We start from the raw sequence: 17983 nt of genomic DNA on the forward strand, positions 1-17983 counted from the left end.
TGTTTATATTTATATATTTTTGTAAATGAAAATGGTTGCTCATAGATTCTTTCCTTAATTTGTTATATTTGTTTGAATTTATAAGTAATATTTTATTGTATTGTTCATAGTTTCTATTGAGAGGTTGTTCGTTGTTAGTTTTTTTTTAAAAGAGCACTTAGAAGTACAAATTAGATATAAAAGGACAATAGAGTGATTTTAAACAAATAAAAAATGATTTTAAAAATCTTAATAACTCAAAACTCCCAATAGAAAAGTCTAAACCCTAAATCTTAGGACGGACACATTAAAAGAGTTGTATTGCATGTGCACCTACCAAATATATAGCTTTAAAGAGCTGTTTAACTATAAACTATATAATAAATATTAATTTTAAGAATAATAATGAAGTTTATTACAAATATAACATAAGCAAATATAATTTTTGTAATATGATTCATCAATATTTGCAACATAATTTTGATTGTAGCAAAACATATATGCAACAAAGTTATCAATGATAAAAATATTGGTCTACCTTGATAGATTGACATATTTTACATTTTCAAAATGTTAACATATTAGTGTATGTATATATGAATCATTATTTATTACTATCTAAATTATTTATGTGTTTGTTTTTTTATAATTAACTATTTATCGTCCATAAAACGAAAACAAATAAAATATATTACATTTCATTTTTCGTTGAAAGTGTAAATATTTTATGATATGTATTATTTTTTTTTACGATTTTTCATTGTTTATTTTATTTTAGGTTATATGAGTTAAGATACTTATTAGCTTTGGGTTGGGAGATTAAATTGGGCCACGACTGGAAAAGGCTGAATGAATACAAGAGAGAGACCGACGAGCACCTCGACACTGTGAACAAAGGGAATCCCATTACCAAATCGTTTGTGGACGAAGAAGCCGAGCGATTCTGCTATCAGCCATAGGTATGTCTTCTTTCCTTCTAGCATTGTAAATGGCTCCAAGTTTTTTTTTTTCTTTTTGGTTAATCTCTATAGAACCGTGGGATTTTTTGTTTTCTTCCACATCTCATATGGCATATTCAATATAGCCGTCCGAAGTAAATATAATCCCAATGGGTTCCCCCGTGCGCAGAAAATAATTTATGTTTGTTAATTTTAGGTTCAGGATTATAGAAAACTGCTTGACAATGTCCGAAGAGCCCAGCTCCGGGCTTAGGCTTAAGAAGAAACTCAAACTTGCAGTTGGAAAATCTAGGAGTTCGAAAAACTTTGATAGAAGCACAGGAGATAGTGTTGAAAAAGCTGTTCGGAAGGGAAAACTGAGGCCTGCGATTGATAATGTAAAAAGACACAGAGTATATGGTGGCGAAAATAGTGATACGAAGGATACTTCACTCACTGATGTTTCGAAATCCAAGAGGAAATCCCTTTTCAGAAGACGACACGATGAAGAAGTTTCTGAAATGCCTTCAGTTTTGCCTTCTAAGACTTTCAACCGCTCTTTTAAAAAGCAAGAATATGCGGTAAGGAGTTCGAAAGTATTATATGAAAAAAGGAAGAGTAGAGGGGAAAAAGACCACTATGTGGAATGTTTAAGGAAGTCATATTCGAAAAACACCAAAGATTCTATCAAGACATTGAATTATACTGAGAAAAAAGTATCGAAAGTATTCTATGAAAAAAGGAAGAGTAGAGGGGAAAAAGACCACAATGTGGAATACATAAGGAAGACAAATACCAAAAACACGAAGGATTCGATCAAGTCATTGGATTCTACTGAGAAAAAATCATGGGGTGTATCTCCTTCAGATCCTGCCAAGAAAAGAGATTCCAAGAAAAGAGGTGAAAATGGTGATTCAGAGCTCCTAATTGATCAACCAAAAAGGAGGAAGCTGACAATTCTCAGAAATCCATACGATCTCTCTAATAAGCGGCTGGATGACGGGACAATAACTGATGGTGAGTTGATATCCATGTCTCAGTTTTCTACCAATCCGATTCATTCATTTTCTAGGATGTAACTGAACTACTTTATTTTCCGATAGGCTAAGCCTAATGATATATTATCTCGTTTCTGTTCGCTTGAATTCCTATATGAGTTCATTTTTCCCTTTCCTTAGAGGCTCTTCCTTTAATTCCAGAAAATGTCAGACAGGAGAAATCAAAAACAGTGCAAAAGGATAAGATGTCAAAGAATGCTGAGTTTCGAGCCATACAACCTAGTAAATCTATCATTTCGTTCGTAGAAGAGAATGTAATTTGATAGCTATGTGTTTGTAAATTTGTTTTGCCTTTTAGCATTCTATTAACTTTTCATGTGTTGTTCCGTTTATGATTGTTTTTATGTTATTAACAGTTATTGGGCCGTAGGCGCATGATTGAGATTGAAAGAGCAGGCTACAACACTGACCTCACTTCCCCTTTGGATAATATCCCCTTTTCTAAAAGTGAAGAGAGAGAAAGAATTGAAGAAAATGTGTGTATTTGATATTTATGTAAACAAAATGTTAATTTTTTGTTCTTCCCCATTTCTGTCATGTGGAAACTAATTGTAATGCACAGATATTCAGGAATAAGTTGACCTTCTTTGCTGCTGCAAAAGTTTCATCCTCTTTTCCACCTCCTGATGTGCCAGAGATTGCATTTGCTGGTACGCATTTAAAGTTTTGCACATGCTTAGCTCTATCTCAATTTCTCGATACATTAACTAGTAGTTCTTGTAAATCTAATTTAAATTTGTAATGTTTTCTAACTTTCCAATAATATTCATTATATATGTTACTATGTTTTTCTCTCATGCTCATATGAGAAATTGAAGTGTACTATTATTATGAATTAGCTAGTATTTCTTAAGGTGTCTGGTTCATATTCGAAGACTTTGAGCAAGTTATTGCTACAAGTTATATCTCGAATGTATTTGAACTTAATTTTACGGTCTGGAAATAATGAAGGTTTTGCTCCTCCCTCACAATAGAAGGAATATCCTTTTGGTCCTGGTTTCCATTTGGTCCTTAGTTTTGGGGTGAGAGGAATGATAGAATGTTTAGGGGTGGGGTGGGGTGGGGGGGCATAGTTATATTTGGTCGTTGGCTAGATTTCACCGGTCTTTGTGGGCTTCGGAACTGAAGAACTTTTGTAACTATTCTATAGGGAACATTTTACTTAGTTGCCCCCCCTTCTTTAAAATGTTGGTTTTGTGGGCTGGTTTTTTTTGTATGCCCTTGTATTCTTTCATTTTTTCTCAATGAAAGTGGTTGTTTTCATAAAAAAGTTTGTTCCTCAGTTTTGAGCTTACTGTTCATTTGGTAGTTTCTAGGTTTTAAAATGGGGGATTTTTAAAAATAGAAGAATTGACAAACTATTTATGGCCCATAGCAAAATTTTAATCCAAGCCCAAAATTGATGATCAAAATTTTAACCCAAGGTCAAAGTATTCATTATTTTTTTGCTATAGAATGTAAATACTTTCAATTTTCTTCTATTTATGTAAATTCCCCTTTTAAAATCTTACATTTTTACAATAGTTTTGAGTTTATTTTTCATTTGGTCTCTTAGGTTTCAAACTTTCAAGATTTTACCCTCTTTATTCTTGAGTTTTTGGGGATACCTCACTTTTATTCCTTTGTGTTCATTTTTATAATTAGTTTAAAATAATTGAAAATAATTATAAATGAAATTCACTAAAATTTTGCCACTATTAGAATTAATACAAATTTCCATTTAATAATTATTTTAGATTAATTAATTGAAAATTATCAGCCATAACCAAAGTGAACATTAGTGAAAACTCAGAGAGTATAAGTTTAAAATCTTGAAAGCTAAGGACAAAATGAAAATGGAATGCAAACTCAAGGGCAAGAATGTAACATTTTGAAACCTAGGGATCAAATGGAAGCTATACTATAATCCTTAGGCAAGAATATAACATTCTGAGTGTATTTTCCTCAAAAGCTAAACTGCTTTACTTTTAGTTATTGAATCTATTTTTCCAACTCACTTAACCATGCCTAATTCTTATGCAATATTTTAAAATTTTCTTGAATGCTTGGTTTGCTAGAATAATATTGAATTTTTTGTTTGAACATTAGTTCTTTGGAGAATTTTTGATGTTGCCTTACATCTTTCTTCATGACAGGAAGATCAAATGTTGGAAAGTCATCACTTCTTAATGCCCTTACAAGACAGTGGGGTGTTGTACGAACATCTGACAAACCTGGTCTTACTCAGGTGCTGACATCTATAGTTTTGACTACATCTTGTGTCGGATTGGATATGTCTATTAAATTAACACTTGGCAATATTTGTTCATATACAGACCATTAATTTTTTTAATCTGGGATCAAAGCTATCTTTGGTGGATTTGCCTGGATATGGCTTTGCTTACGCAAAAGAGGAAGTTAAGGATGCTTGGGAAGAGTTGGTAAGAATTTCAATTCCAAGTTGGCCTGCCCAAAAAACTGATTGTTTATGATAGCAATTTATTATTTCTTTTATAAAAACTCAGATGTTATTGCAAACTCTTCTTAATCGTTCGTTTCTGAGCTATTGAAGTGTAAACTAACAGTGTTACACAAAAAGAAGAAAGGACTGCTTATAACAACATGGAAAAGTTTAGATGTATTGTTTAATTATGAAGTGCATGGTGCTTCCTTTTAAGTTTTAGGGTTGGTTTTATCTAGTTGACCGATTACTTGTATATCTCAGGTAAAAGAATATGTTTCAACAAGAGTTGGTCTTAGACGGGTATGCTTACTTGTTGATACAAAGTGGGGGATGAAACCCAGGGATCAAGAGCTCATTGATTTAATGGAAAGGTACCAAACTTGAAGCTAAGGCAAATTACTTGCACTTAATATATCATTTGTTATATGAATAATTACGTTTCCATTGGAAGTATGATGCATTGAAGTTATGGATTCACTGTGATAGATCTCAAACAAAATACCAAGTTGTATTGACAAAGACCGATACAGTTTTCCCAATGGATGTAGCACGTAGAGCAATGCAAATTGAAGAGGTTTTTAACTCTCAATACGACTATAATATTTGTTCTTAAATCATCATTTGTTTCTTTCTTCTAACAACTATCGGTCACGACATTTTTTCAGAGACTCACGCGAAACAAGTCAATTGTGCAACCTCTGGTATGAAGAAAATTGTTTGTTGAGTTAATTATTGTCATGACTTTCCCTAAGTATACTGAGAGATCTAATAGATCTGACTGTGGTTGGTCATTCATTTCAGATGATGGTTAGTTCAAAATCAGGAGCTGGCATCCGTAGTTTAAGATCAGTTTTGGCTACAATCGCTCGGTTTGCTAAAGTCTAGATGAGAGGTGCCTGTTTTATAAATTATAGCTAAGCAAATTAATCATAAAGCTTCTTGTTGTTGGGTCATGGATGTTCTACTAATCAGCTTAAGTTTGGCAGTCAACTTGGAAATACAATGAAGTCCCTGCTGCAATTTGGCTCAACTCAACAAACTGAGTAACACAGAATATGGTGGGGTAAGCATAAGCTGAAAGAAATACGAGGCATCGTCTTTTTTGGGTTACAATTCAAAGATGTGAAGACGAATATTCCACAGGATCAATGGGCTCAAAAGGGTCAATCATGTTGCTTGCTATGGATGTTTTGGAATATTACCTACTGGCTTGCGGAGTTTTCACAATCCCTTAACTTTTTCTATTTGTCCTCTTTTTGCTCCAATGTATAAGATGGTTTTACAATACCCATTTATACCTAGCCCCAATATTCATGACTTTAGGTAGAAGATTCAAACCACGGGTCTGTTGGTAACTAGCATGTATTGCATATTGATTGAGTTATGCTCGTTTTGTTCACGTTATTTCGTGATTATTGTTTGGAGTAGATGTCTAATGTTTTAGAGGGTTTTTATTTTATAACAAATTAATTTCTGTTTTTCTTCTCTCCATGCATTGCTCCTCATAAATGGATGATGACATTGACAGTCAGAGTTGATTTGGTGCACCATTTTTGACTTTTCAACTTGCAACCCACTATTCCTCTGCTCCTTATTACATATGGCTGCTAATTCCTTATTGTCATTCTACTATCTTTTTTCTATATAATTAAAATCAAGAAAATATCAATGTTAGTTAACAAGTTTGTTCAATTTTAGTTTCTATTAACCTTTTTAGTATTAATAATAGTTGTCTATTATGGTCTTTAAATACCATTTTGCTAGTTTTGGAAAGACTCATTTTTCTTAATTTTAACCCTTATTCTTTTTCTTTTTTTTTCCAAGCAGCCATCCACCATTATAATATATTATAATAAAGTAGTCTACTTTAGTTTATTTTTGCATAAAAAATTGAGCTTGTGGCATTGTGGGTTATCACTAACCAAATCTTTAACCTTATCTGATTATTAATATTATTTGTCTTTGACATCTCATTCATTTAATTATTCATAAGAAATGATAGAAAATGAGTGGTTAGGTTAGGTGGAAAAACAAGCAAACTCCATATTCAATTCCCCAATTTTTCTATACCCAATTTTGACAATTCCTTCCCTTCCTTTGATTTTACCCTAAAAATTCTCTCTCATTATTCAGATCCAGAGGTTAGAGAAAGAAGTAGAAGAAGAACAAAAAAATTATGTGTCCGCTGAGATTTATTCTCATATTTCTCTCAGCGACGCTTGCCGGATTCTTCGTTCTCCGCAACCTCAAATCTCAGCCTCAAGATTTCGTGGCCGGCGATAATTCAGACGATAACTCCAACGAATTCGATTCCTCCGATTCGTCCTCCTGCTCCAAGGTTCTTCTAATTGTTCTTCACCGGAATCTTGCATTTTCTTTTTCTTTGTTTGTGTCTGAATGGAATTATTGTGGTGGTTTGTTTGAACAGGTGTCTTCGGGGTTCTGGACGTTGGTGGATATGGCCAGCGGCCGCTACTTGTGGAGGCATTTGTTTCCATCGTCGAAGAAGCCTTCCGATTGACGATACGATGTCGGACTTGCGAGTGCTCCGACGGCCTAGGGCTCTCACCTTCTTCTGTTGTATGAATAATAATTATCTCTTTTTCCCTTCCCACCTTCGAGTAGATTTTGTAAAATTCCTCTTCTGCTTCATATCCAGCATCGTCGTTAACATCTAAATCTGTATAATGTAATCAAAATACGTGGATTGAACAACGTTTTGTGGATTCGATTTGTGATACAAAATTTTCTAACACTCGGCTCCCTGATTTCCATTAATCTTCGTTTCAACTTGGAGTTAGTTTTGAATAGGAATTGATTACCCTTTTACAAGAAAAAAAATACATACATTTGTATTATTGATTTCTCTATAAAAACCAATTAAAATATACAAAAAAATCATTTTGACAAATTCTCAAACTCTTTATTTTGATCTCAAATTAATTAAATTTAAATTATACACTTGAAATTGAAAATGGATTACACTTCAATGCTTTCTTTTCTTTTCTTTTTTTTAGAATGAAAAATACATTTCAGAATTTCTAAGAATATTAGTGTATGAATTTGAAATAAATTGTTGAAAATGGATTCTAAGCTCATCATCCTTGCGTTTTCTTTCTTAATATCAAAATGTATTTCATACACATGAAAATTATTAGTGAATGAAAAAGTATTCTTGTTTTTCTACAAAGATTTGAGTGTTTTAGTAAAGTTAGTACGTTAATAGTTAAGTGTGCTTTAATAAAGTTGTGCATTAATAATTAATAGTTAAGTGTGCGATAATAAGTCAAAAGTTGTTTTGAATTAAAACACTTAGGACAACTAGTGGAAGGAAAAATATGTTGCATTACTAAATTGGTAGAGATAGGAGGTGATATTCCTTTGTCGAATGTATTTGTATTTGTATTTGGTTATTCTACATTTCTAATGAAAATTCTTTTATTTCTAAAAGTAGGGGTGATCATTGGTCGTAGTCGGTTTTTTTAAAACAAGACTGTCATCGAACCGACCATAGTCGGTTTAGTAAATATTCAAATCGACATTGATGGTTAAGGGTCGATAACACTTGAAAACTTTTTAGAAATTATCGATTTGAAACTTTACAAAACGACCTCGACCGATCGGTCCATTTCTTTTGTCAATCATGCTTACCCCTATCTAAGAGTATGAATCCAACTCTTCAAAGTTTATAAATATTTTATAAAGAAGGAATCAACAATTTTTATCCATATACCAACGATAACTTTTTTCTTTTTAAGTTTAAGGATATTTTCAAATAAAATGGATACGCTCAATCTTCCAAGCTTGTAAATTCATTAAAATATATATATATTAAGATGTACAAAAATATCACTTCTAAAAGAATAGGTCACTTTTGAATTATAGCCTTCATATATTTTACTGAAAAATGTCTAAACTAATGATCAGAGGATTCGTTTCATTCCACAATACACAAGAAGGGGTATATCTCACATATAGTCGTTGTAGTTTGTAAACATTTGGTGGTTGGATCTATTTCATATATTAATTTCATTCAAAATCTTTGAATTTCACGTTCTTTTATTCCCTAATTTGTGTTTAACATTTAATAATTTCATTATCTTTTTATTACACCGAAGTATGTAGTTGGTATTCAAGTTATACATCTCGTTTTCATCTTTGTTAATAGGTTTTAAAGTGTTACACTATCCGTCTTAAGTTTTAAGTTTAATTTCACTGTATTGGTGTTGCAATTTTACACTTTCGTCTTAAGTTTTATTTTTCGTTGTTGGTTAGTATTAAAATGAATTCTAAATTTTCACTCAATAATTAATTTAAATCAATTAGTAGTATTAACACTCACGATAAAAGTGAGTATTTCATTAAGCAAAAGTGTGAATCTTAAAATTTAGGTACCAAATGTATTTTTCCATGTAATAAAAATATAATTCGACTACTTAATCTTAACAATTTGTAAACACAAATTGAGAGGATAAAAACATTAGAAAAAAATATCTTATTAGTCCATCAAATTGTAGTTTAATTTTTATTTGGTTCCTAAGTTTCAAACGCTACACATTTTTATTTGGTTTCTAAGCTTCAAACACTACACATTTAGTCCTTGTGAGTCTGATTCTTCCAACAAATTAAAACCAAAATAAAAACTTAAAACTAAGACTCTTTGCTAACAATTTTTTTGTGTTTTAAAATTAAGCAAATGGACATTATTTTTCACCTCTAAATTGATTTCGACTTTTATTATTTGAGCAATAAATTTCAATCAATTACATTTTGCCACGTCATCACGACAAACATTGTGATAATTATAAATTGATTGGGTTTGAATAATTAAATTTTCTCGTATTCAACCAAATTCAAGCCTCCAATGTAAAAATTGGACCAAATAAATAATTGTTCCAAGCCCATGTCCAAATCGAATAGAAAATTGGGTCCAAATCCAAGTCTAACAGACAAATTGACCCAAGCTCAAGTACAAGCCCAACAAGCAAATGGATCCAAGTTAACTAAAGCTCATGAAAATTCTATATAAATATAGACCTCAAATTAAAACGCTGAAATATTCAAAGCTCTTAAGAATTAAAAATTTAAACTTGTACAAGCTCTCAAGAAGTGCAAGTTTGTATCAATCTCAAGATTAACATCTTATGAAATATCGGAGACTTTGAAGATTAAAATTTTATTGGATTCCAAATGATCATGTTCAAATCAACTTGCAATTACGATGTCTTTAAGACCAAGAAGTTATAAATTTTTAACTTGTATTCAAGAAAAAACATCAAAGGAGTAAATACTAGAGACTATATTCACAATATTTATCAATATACAAAGTTCAATTCCACGAAATACATTTTCTTGAAATCTCGTGTGAACAATTATCTACTTTCTTCCATTGTTTAAAAAATATAAGTCAAATCTTGAAATTGAAAAAAAAAAGTTTTAAATAAATAATTTGTTTTTCTTTGAAATTTGGCTAAAAATGGTTGAATAAATATGTAAATTATTTTTAAAAATGGATAGAAAATATGCTAAATTTTAAAAACTAAACTTGAAATGGTTACCAAATAGATTTTATTGTCTAACATTTTGAGAGGGGAATTGTTATGTATAAAAAAATAAAACTATTTAAAAAATATAGGAAAAAAACACTTAATTAAACTAAAAAGAAACTGATGAATTTTGGTTTTTGAAACCTCAAAACCAAATAGAAACTAACCCAAAAAACAAAGAAAGTAGTATTTAAAAAGGAAAACATAAATCTCAAAGTTTTATTAATGAAAAATTAAAATCTACCTTTAGTTTTTGGGATCTCCCACTATAAATTTTTGCTTTTATCAAATGTTGTTTCCTAAATTTTACTTTGACATTGGTATATTTGTAAACTAAACTTCCCCCATTATATTCCTTACATCTTTCATTTATTTGGTTTATTTTTACACTACTAATATATCCAATATAATGCTACCACGTGGCAATTTCATTTTTTTCTTTTAATTATCTTCTTCTTAATTTCTTTTAAGAAATGGGAGGACAACGTTTTTTTGTAAAGAAAAGAAAATTGGTGGAAATAATTCTCGTGATGGCTAATGTTTATTAGACGTGTTCAAATAATCCAACAATCGATACTATCCAATCAACCCTTTATTGATGATATTTTTTAAAATATGGGTTGATTCAATCCTACTCGAATTTCTAATATCATTAAAGATATATTCAAACTTATAAATATCATAATTCATAACGTTTTAGTTTTCATAGATAAGTTTAAAATTTAAAGTATTTTAAGTTAATAAATAAATAATCTATATAAAATAAGTTTTTTTAATAGGTAATGGACAAAAATAATAAATTTAACAATATTTTATCAGATAATGTTTTTGTTATAATTTATAAATATTTTAATTTATTGTACCATTTTTTAAAATGATATTTTTTTTAATTACTTCTTTTAAATAACGAAAAAAACAATAGAAGAAAGTGAGTTAGATAATAATATTTAGATAGGTAATAGTTAGTGCATCTACGGAGATCGTCTTTGTTTCTTTTTTCTCACAACCCACTTCAGAAAATAATTTGGGAAGATTGGAAGCACTTAACGTGTTGTTCTACATAAATAAATCAATCAATAAGAAGAATGTGTTCATCATAAGCCTAAGAAAGAGAAAAAGAATAATGTATAAGAATAAACAAACTTTCAAGATCTCTGTTTATTTATCCACTCATCTCATCTCTATCAACTACCATTGATCCAACCAAAAACGCTACCCAATTATTCGTAAATGTAAATTAATCTCATACATTTTTCCCCATTATTCCGAATTCCCCTTCTGTTTTCCTTCTATGTGCACGAAGTTTCAGCAATTGTTTCAAGCGCCGGCTTCCACGATCTCTGTTTCGACATCAATCTCTTTACCGCCTTCGAACTTTGATTCTCTCGATCATCATCATCTTCCAATTTCAATCCCTTCACATCCGCCGGAGAATTACAAAACTCACTGATTAAAACAGGAAAAATCCTCCCAAATCCGCTCGAATTTCCCTGTTTCAAAGCCTTTGTAGCGATGAAAGTCAGAGAACTCATTTCTTCCAGTGTTAGAACAGAGTAAAGAAGATCCATCGGAAGAAGAAAGTATAATCGCCGCCATTCCAGATCTTCATCCGGTAATAGACCTTGAATCCGATGGCCGACTTTAAGATCGCTGGAATCGCATAGGAATTTACCGGAATGCTCGATCATTAGTTCGGCGGCCGTCACTGGCTTTGAGAAGCTCTGTAATCTTCCATCTAAGGATAAAACCTTTGGGGCGCCATTGGAGGCCATTGAAGGAGCACAAGAAGCTGAATTCCCCATTGAAATAGCGTTGTGGAAGAAAATGGGAACTGCGCCGATAATGGAATCTCTCCCCCCAATGCTTCAATTTATACATGAATACGACAGAGAAATAGAGAGGGAAAAAAAAGTGCGTTTCTTTCTTTTCTTTTCTTTTTCTTAATTGCTAAATTATAAATTTATATCTATTTTTTGAGTTATTTATTTACTATATGATTTGTTTGTTCAATTTAATAATTATTTTGAAGCAAGAGAGAACATAAAGAACAAACAGAAACCACCATTTACAGCCTAATGCGAAGAGCAAAGTTTAGAGGAAAAAGACAACAAAACAAAGTTATCTTTTACTTTATGCTATTGAATTTTGGTTCGTGCCCAAATATTCTAACATTTCTATGAATTTGATATCAACATGGAGAATGAATTGATCGACGTTTATATTATTTTTGAAAAATATATTATTTTTGAAAAAAATACACACGTTATTAATTTAAACATTTTATTAAATTGTTGTTTTTCTAACTTCTTTGGTAAATAATTATGAAAACTAACGTGTTTGATGTATTAGTCTGTGTGTATAGCATGAATTACAACCACGTGTAATAGTTTAGAATTGAATATATTAGTTTTATAATTATAAACTCAATAGACATGAAAAATTAATTGAAGGAAAATTGCATTAGACGACAAAAAAAAAAAAAAAGGACTCACAACACATCTTTTTACACATTGGAAATTTAACAAATATGATTAGTAATTGACAGTATTACATTTTAGGTGATATGAACTCTATTATCATTTTTTTTTTTTTTTTGCTATTTTTGCAAACTCCCCTTAATTGAATTAGATTTGATGTTGATTAATAATAACAATACTTACGTTCAAAGCAAAACATAACACAACTAACATATATAAATAAAAGCAGTAATTAATAAGTCTATGATTCAAAATTTCAAACTTTGTACTAAAAACATAATAACAACAAATTAATATGTTGTTTGTATGATTTATTATTATTGTATCGTATTTGTTACACAATAGGAAACAACAACAAAGTCAAAACAAAGGAACAACCTCTATTAAGTTCAATATTAAAGTACGTTGGTACTAAAAAATAATGAAAATTATAAAGTTACAGCTACTAAAGTATGGTATGGATAAAATAAAATAAAATAAAATAAACCTAAAGTTGTAAGGAAGAAAAAAACAAAAGTGATTTATATAATGTTATTAATTAAAAAAATTAGGAGGAACGAGGGGGGGTTTTAAATAAAAATGGACAAGATTCGGGTGCACCTAATTTGGCATAAGAAGGCGAGAAATTTGGTGCGGCGGAGGGGAGAGTGTCGGCAATACAAAGGAAATTTTTTTTCAAGAAAGAGAGCTAAATTGAAATTTAGTTACAAAATTAAATATGGGGAATTGATGTGAGGCAAAATCATGCAATGTGGACATTATATGGTGGGTGTCACTCTCTTTAAATGGTTAAATGCTTGTGAAATAAATAATTATTATAAAATATTTGAAAACTATTTTCGTTATAATGTGTTCGTTTTTAATAAAAATATTTGATGAATCAATTTGAATGAGTTTGATTCGTAAATGTAATTGGATTGCTTTTGATTTTGTTTATTTAAAATTATGAATTTTGTCAAATGTATTGTCACTTTTTATCTCTTTTTCTATTTATGAGGGTTAAGTGACAACAGTATCGAAAACAATAGATAGATTAAAAAGGATAGTAAAATGATGCAGTAATCATAACGGTAAAAGTAATAATGCGGTATAATTATCCGGTGTTAATCAGATTAGGCATACTTGATTCATCACTCTAAACATACTCATTTAATCATTTTAAAATGGTTATGAGTATTTAGTTTTGGACTGACACACAACTTTCATATCATCAAAATCGATTTATAATTATGAAAAATAAGTTTTAGAGTAATTTTAAAAATATAAAAAATGAACTCAACTATTTCCTTACACTCAAGCTGACAAAAAAAAAAAAAAAAAAAAAAAACTAGAAAATTGTCTAAAATAGCAAAATCGACAAATATTTACAAGTTGCATCAAAATTTTAGATTCTATTTGCAACAAACATTTGATAGGCACTAATACCATTCTATTGATGGTATTGATAGCCGGTGATAGACTCTATCACCTGTTATCATTGATATAATTAATCCAAAAATTTTGCTATAGCTGGTAAATATTTTAATTTATTTTTCTATTTTGAAAAATGTTTCTAAAAATACTATACTTTATATATACAAATTAAGAAGGCAAAGTTGTGTAGAAATTGATATACAAAGAAAGGAAAGTACAAATACATAAATACACACATATTTATTTTCTATAAAATTGTCAACTACATTATACTAATCACTATAAATAATTGAATGGGACAAAAAAAATAAAATGAAAATGAAAATGTTGTGAAAAAGAGTGAGAATTGTGTGGTGATATAATAAAAAAGAGCAACTAACTAATGATTGAGAATGGCAAAATTTGATTCGATTTTATTTGCCATTGGGAATCACCTAACTCTCCATGCCCCAAATTTATATTTATTTATTACTTACTAAATTAAATTTTATTTATTATCACCACAAATAAACAGCTGCCTTTAAAGGAAAAGTCATTTGCTCCACTCTGGCTTTCAAAAAGTGCTTTGGCTCTTTCTAATATCACACCTAAATTGCTTTTTCTTGTTGCTTTGTTTGTTGTTTGGTGTTCATTGTTCATATGCCTCTACTCTACTCTACTGCCCTTTATTCATTTATGTGTTCTTTTACTCCGTACTATCTAAGTTCATTTGAATTCGACTTGATTTAAATAAATTTACAATTTATGAGTCAAATTTGGTTTATGTTTCTTCAAAAATAGAAAAAGTTTACAAACTATTTATACTTATATTTTACAATTTTTTCTGAATTTTTTCTAATATTTTTTAAAAAACTTTATATTCTTTTTGCATATTTTAATTTCAAGTAGGAAACAAAACTGAATTACTTAATAATGTCTTTTACAAGTAAAATAAACGTAATTGTAATTGATAGTCATTTTATGAATAATAATTAAGAATATAACAACATTTAAAAGAAATTGTAAATATAGCCAAATTTATCGCTGATAGATTTGTATCGCTAATAAACTCGTATGGTCTATCACTGATAGACCAATATTTGCAACATGGTCTATCAATGGTAGACATCATTGATAGAATTTGACAAATTTTCTATATTTACAAAAAAATTTAAAATGTTGCTATATACTTAATTATTTTAAATCTAATTGCTAAATTTACAACTATCCCTATAAATAATGTTTTTTGCCTTTTAACATTTTACTTATTTTTTTTTTTTAAAAAAAAGCAAATATGTTAAATAATGACTAATTAACTCGAACTAACCTAATCAAAGAGATTCGTTGTTGAGTTTGAGTTTAATGTTTAACAATGATTGTTTGAGTTACATAAGCTTACAATTTTAACTGTTGTGTTGTGTCTAAAAAGTATTTAATGAACACCCTTATTAATTTAAACAACAAGATGATGAGTAATCGAAGAAAACGAAAATAACATTTTCTTAGGGATAAAAAAATTTACACGCCGAGTAAACTTCTATCTTGATGTGTTCAAAAGCAAATTATCCTTTGTTCACGTCTTGCTTTACGTGCTACTTTTCTCTTAAGGTAATTGTAATTGGTAGACATGTGAGGAATAATAATCAAGCATATAGCAACATTTAAAAATAATTGCAAAACTATCGCTGATAAACTCGTATCACTGATAGACTCGTATTATCTATCAGTGATAGACCAATTTTTATAACATGATCCATCAGTGATAGACTCTATCATTGATAGAATTTGACAAATTCTGTCATATTTGCAATTTTTTTTTAAATGTTACTATATACGTAATTATTTTGAATTTAATTACTAAATTTGCAACTATCCATTTCTCTTAATTATCAATCCACCTCTCACTCTACAACCCCAAACCATAGCTACATTTATTTCATGCTTTACATCTCCCATTACAAAATAAAACACACAAGCATACTCTCACACACTCACACGAGACATAACATATTGTTTATTTAAAAATTATCTCTGAGTTTATTAAAAAACTAAGCGTTTCAACTCAAGTCAACCAAAAATTAACACAAAACGACGATGTCTCAATTTTACAAATATATGGATGAAAATAGAAAATGAAAATTTAATAGTATATTTGAAAATTGAAGTGAAGCAGCAAATAATAGAAAATTGATCCATTAGTGGACAAAAAAATTGTATGGAAATGAATGAGTAACAAGAAGGCCAACTCTAACTAAAATGGTTGCTGATTTTGCAAGATATGGGAGAATATATAATAATGGTCAACTTGATTGATTTATGGTAATTAATTAACTGTTAATCAAGCATTAACAAATCACGTAATGATATAATAATTCTTTCAACTCAATAATTATGAATAAAACGGCGTTTTTTCTTTCCCTGTAGCCGGTGGGTGTAACAGATTTTGGACTCTATCAAACTTCCTTCCATTCTCCCTTTTCGTCAACATTACTATAAAATAATTTCATTTTTCCTCTCTTCTTTAACTTTATTTTATTTCCACCGTATAAACATAATTCAACTCTAATAAAATCATACTACCAATATCAAAGTTTGACGATTGATTTACAAATTATGGAGAAAAAAAATTCAAATTTTATTTTATTTGAAATAATTTTTAAAATAATAATAAAAAAATAAACTATTTACGCCCACACAAATATTTACTAAATAATGAAAATAAAATATGTTTAGAGGGTGTGGCTTGACCTTTAATTATGTTTATAGAAGACTTTATTTTATTTTTTTCTTTTTGAAGGAACTATGCTTATAAGATTAAGAGTTATTTTATTTAAAACTATTTGAAATTTCAAATTTTTTTTGTATTTGATAGTTATTAAAAATATATTTAATATGTATTTGACCATTTTAACATTTTATTAGTGAAATTACAAACATAATTTCTAAAATTGGATGATAGTTACAATTATGCCTGACTTTTAAAATTAAAAATTAAGCTATTAAATATATGTAAATTTTAAAAATAATTTTGGTTCTATTAGATTGATTAATTTTTCTAAAAAATATAAAAATATAAAAAATTAATTTTATTTATTTATTATACATGAAATTACAAGATCATAAATCTATTAGATACTAGAACACAAACGTGAAGGTTTAGCTAAACTTATAATCTATTTTATGTATAGAACGTTGGCAAAGTAGAACGTTAAATAGAAGTATAGAACAATGAAATTAATAATAATTGATTTTTTTCTTTTTATTTTTTGTTATGCTTGAAACTATTTGTAGTCTTTTTGGGTAATTTAAAACAATTTATCTTTATGATAAGTATATTAGCTTATGATTAATGAACTTGTTACATCAACTTATGATTATTAACTTCTTACATCCTACATCCTAAATTCTATCACTTCACATCTTTCCAAATTGTTCACCACTTTTCCATCTCAAATAACACAAACCTTGCTTAAGACAAAAAGTAATAATTTGATGATATTTTTTGAAAAAATTGCATCAAATGACCAAAACATTTAGAAAAATAACTCATGACACTACTTTTTTACATATCACTACAAATATGCACAAAAATTAGTGATATCAGACGGTGATCATAGGACTATCATATGATCATCACTTTTAAATTTGCTACTTTTGCAAATTTGTAAAATGTTGCAATATAAACTCTATTATCATAGATTTTTTTGCTATTTTTGCAAAAGCTCAAAAAATTTAACTAGAGGTAGTAACAAATTTAACAATTAGATTCAAAATAATTAAGTATATAGCAAATATAGCAAAATTTGTCAAATTCTATCAATGATATAAGTCTATCAACGATAGATCATGTTGCAAATATTGGTCTATCAGTGATAGACCATATGAAGTGTATCAGTGATACAAGTCTATCAGAGATAATTTTGTTACATTTGCAATTTTTTTTTAAATTTTGTTATTTTCTTAATTATTATTGATGAAATGGTTATCCATTCCAATTTCCCATTTAACTAATTATTTTCCTTTATCCTAGAAAAACTAAAACTAATAATCCAATTACTTAGAATGTTTGTTTGTCTTTTAAAAGATTAAATTTGAAGAAAAGTTATCTTAAAAAAATTGAGAGATTTGATGACTTCCAAATGCATATTTC

The 17983-nt window shown here is 29.1% G+C and overlaps 2 protein-coding genes across 3 annotated transcripts; one reads left to right on the forward strand and one right to left on the reverse strand.

The window, feature by feature from the left end:
- The first annotated feature begins 779 nt into the window (after positions 1 to 779).
- LOC101223165 lies at positions 780 to 5949 on the forward strand. Of its 2 annotated transcripts, none has more exons than XM_031890139.1 (12): positions 780 to 938; positions 1135 to 1934; positions 2096 to 2229; positions 2332 to 2451; positions 2538 to 2625; positions 4111 to 4202; positions 4291 to 4395; positions 4680 to 4789; positions 4905 to 4992; positions 5084 to 5119; positions 5220 to 5310; positions 5405 to 5949. In XM_031890139.1, the coding sequence occupies exons 2-11, from the start codon at positions 1163 to 1165 to the stop codon at positions 5301 to 5303; spliced, it is 1629 nt and encodes a 542-aa protein (XP_031745999.1). In that variant the 5' UTR covers positions 780 to 938; positions 1135 to 1162; the 3' UTR covers positions 5304 to 5310; positions 5405 to 5949. The 2 variants fall into 2 exon arrangements, with proteins under 2 accessions (XP_031745999.1, XP_004137353.1); XM_004137305.3 differs by having other exon boundaries at positions 2117 to 2229.
- Positions 5950 to 11002: 5053 nt separating this feature from the next.
- LOC101203132 lies at positions 11003 to 11877 on the reverse strand. The gene has a single exon (XM_004137306.3). It carries the CDS (start codon positions 11764 to 11766, stop codon positions 11254 to 11256), a length of 513 nt encoding a protein of 170 aa, XP_004137354.1. The 5' UTR covers positions 11767 to 11877; the 3' UTR covers positions 11003 to 11253.
- Positions 11878 to 17983: the final 6106 nt, after the last annotated feature.

Source organism: Cucumis sativus, chromosome 1 (assembly GCF_000004075.3).
Source record: "Cucumis sativus cultivar 9930 chromosome 1, Cucumber_9930_V3, whole genome shotgun sequence".
In the NCBI taxonomy this organism is placed as follows: domain Eukaryota; kingdom Viridiplantae; phylum Streptophyta; class Magnoliopsida; order Cucurbitales; family Cucurbitaceae; genus Cucumis; species Cucumis sativus.